The sequence below is a fragment of the Myotis davidii genome, unplaced genomic scaffold (assembly GCF_000327345.1).
Source record: "Myotis davidii unplaced genomic scaffold, ASM32734v1 scaffold43, whole genome shotgun sequence".
NCBI lineage: Eukaryota > Metazoa > Chordata > Mammalia > Chiroptera > Vespertilionidae > Myotis > Myotis davidii.
Genome location: NW_006294590.1, coordinates 2,456,655 through 2,459,203, shown reverse-complemented (window position 1 = coordinate 2,459,203; position 2,549 = coordinate 2,456,655). Strand labels below are relative to the sequence as shown.

Genomic DNA, 2,549 nt, shown 5'->3' with positions numbered 1-2,549 from the left:
AAGTGAAATAAATAAAACCCAAAGGGCCAATACCAGCAGCAACAATGCACACATTACATACTTGTTAGACTCGCAGCGGTTCTCAACCTGTGGGTCACGAACTATGAAAAGACATCCTGCATATCAGATATTTACATTACGATTCATAACAGTAGCAAAATTACAGTTATGAAGTAGCAGCGAAAATAATTTTATGGTTGGGGGTCACCACAACATGAGGAACTGTATGAAAGGGGTCGCGCACTAGGAAGGTTGAGAACCGCTGGCTGTGCCCCACGGGCCAGGCCAGGGCCTACCTGAGGCCCAGCAGGCTGTTGTGCACAGCCTGGCCGTGGCCGTGGCCGTGACCGTGGCAGTGGCCGTGGAAAGCGCCCAGGGGGAGAGGCACGTGTGTCGGGAGCGGAGCCCGGGGCTGTGGGGGCACAGGTGGCGGCTGCGGGGTGAGGCGGGGCAGGGCGAGTGTCTCCTTCTTGACCAGCGGGCTGGCAGGGGCGCCGAAAAGATAAGAGTCATCAAGCACAACTGTAATTTATGTACATTTGTTTTTAAAAAAGCAGGATTCTTTTTAGGCTCGGTGCTCAGCTCGCGGCTGCGCTCCAGGCCCGAGACCTTGGGTGCCAGCCCGGCCTTGGCCTCTGACTTCTCGCCTAGCGTGGGGCCTGTGGAGAGAGGCCCCGGAATGAGCCCATGAGCCCCACAGCCTGCGAGGTCACAGCCGGGCCCAGCCCACCGCCCCTCCCGGGGCCAGCGGAGGGGCGGGCACAGGCCCCGCGCGTTCCCCAGCTGGGCATGCTGCGACCCCATGTTACAGCCGCCCTGCGACTCCGTATTTCCTGGCTCGGGTTCCAGTGACCAGGCCAGGGCCTTGCTCTGTCTGGGCACATCAGATGGGCCTCCCGGCAAAGGGGCCCTTCTGTGGGCTGGGCCTGGTGACCAGCCCTCTGGGCCCAGCCAGGCCTGACAGGAACACTGTGCACCTGCCCGTCCACACAGGGCCACCGGCTCGGGGCAGGTGAGCCGAGGGGGAGTCCATGGTGTCCATGGCGGCCGGCCCACCAGGGGGCGGAGCCCAGGCCAGGGCCTTCTGGCTGACGCACACCCCTTTCCCTCCTTCCCCGTCTTTCCTCGCGACTTTCTCTTGGGGACACAGCCTCACGCCCGACAGGGCGCAGCAGGCCCCGGAGAACCGGTCCTTCCCGAGGCTGGAGCCCGGCCACGGGTGCTCTTACCTTTCTCGGCTGCCGGGGCAAAGAGCTTCTCGGAGCCCACAGACGCCTGGAAGAGAGAGGAGGGTCAGAGCCAGGGGGTAGACGGCCCTGAGCCCTGCCCTGGCGCCGGGATCAGGTCTGGGCAGGTTCTTGAGCCACAGCCCACGTGGGAGGGTGGCCACACGGGACACTCGGCCCTGCTCAGTGGCAATAAGAGGGCTCGGGGAGGCCCTGCCAGGTGGGCGGGGACTTGGGAGCCCAGGCTCCGCTGGGCTTCATGGTGGGTGATGGAGCAGAGCACACGGCGCCCCCCCACAGCCAGGACGGCAGGACATGGCCTGCCATGCCTCAGACCTCCCTGCACCAGGCCCGTCACAGGCCTGGGGACCACGGCCACAGTGCTGTGCCCAGTGCCCAGGGCAGCGTGGCCTCCGGGGTTGGGCAAAGAGGAACGTCCCCACCTCACCACTCCTGGAGGCAGCCGCGCGGGGGCTATTGGGGTCGGGACGGGGAGTCCCCCCCATAGACCTTTCTCCCTGGCCGCTCTTGTTAAACACCTTCCTGGACTGTAAGCCGCGTGCCACACGGTTCACCGCTGAAGGCGTGCAGCTGACAGGTTTGTGCCCTGGGCAGCCTTCACCGTGATCAGTGCCCCACATTCTCGTCGCCCACACTCACATCTCCCAGCCCTCCCTCTGCTGGGTCTGCAGATGCCCCCACCCTGGACTTTCGGGTGCACAGGCAGCCAGGGGCTGCTGTCGGTGGGCTGACCGAAGCACCAAAGGTGCACCCCATGAGGACATCCCCAAAACGGGAACCAGGGAGAACAAGGCGGCAAATGCATCCTGAACACACTGCTGACGACAGGCAGGGGCAGGACCCGTTGGCACAAAGGTGGGAGGGAGCAGGCAGCACAGGCCCCACCTCCCTACCCCACTGACGGGCAGTGCAGGGTCTTCCCTCCCTGCCAGACCACGGAGCCACCTGTGACTCCTCACCCACCCAGAGGACACACTCCTACACAGGCACCACTGCTGTGACCTCTTCCCGTGTTTTTTTCCGGCACCTTCTACATGGTGAGTAGCAGCTGATAGGTTGTTAGAGCCCTGCTGAGTCCCCATGGGGGTGGGAGGCTACCTGAGCTGGGGGTCTGCAGGGGAGCTGGGCGGGGTGTCAGCCCTGGGGGCACTGGCATGCCTGCCCGCCTGGTCCCAGGCCCCTTCCCTCAGGCGAGCGCGGCAGCCTCTTCCCTGTCTTCAGGGTCCCAGACCTGAGACACTGCCGGTGGCTGATGGTGATGAACTGGCACCTGTCACCTTCCCGGGCTGGGCCCTGGGTGGG

At 64.3% G+C, this 2,549-nt stretch overlaps 1 protein-coding gene across 1 annotated transcript in view; it reads right to left on the bottom strand.

The window, feature by feature from the left end:
* Positions 1 to 2,549, bottom strand: part of FBRSL1 (fibrosin-like 1) — a 28,672-nt gene that overhangs the window by 4,971 nt on the left and 21,152 nt on the right. Inside the window, 3 exon segments of the mRNA XM_015567235.1 lie at positions 297 to 522; positions 567 to 659; positions 1,230 to 1,275. Of these exon segments, the coding sequence (XP_015422721.1) occupies positions 297 to 522; positions 567 to 659; positions 1,230 to 1,275 (365 nt within the window).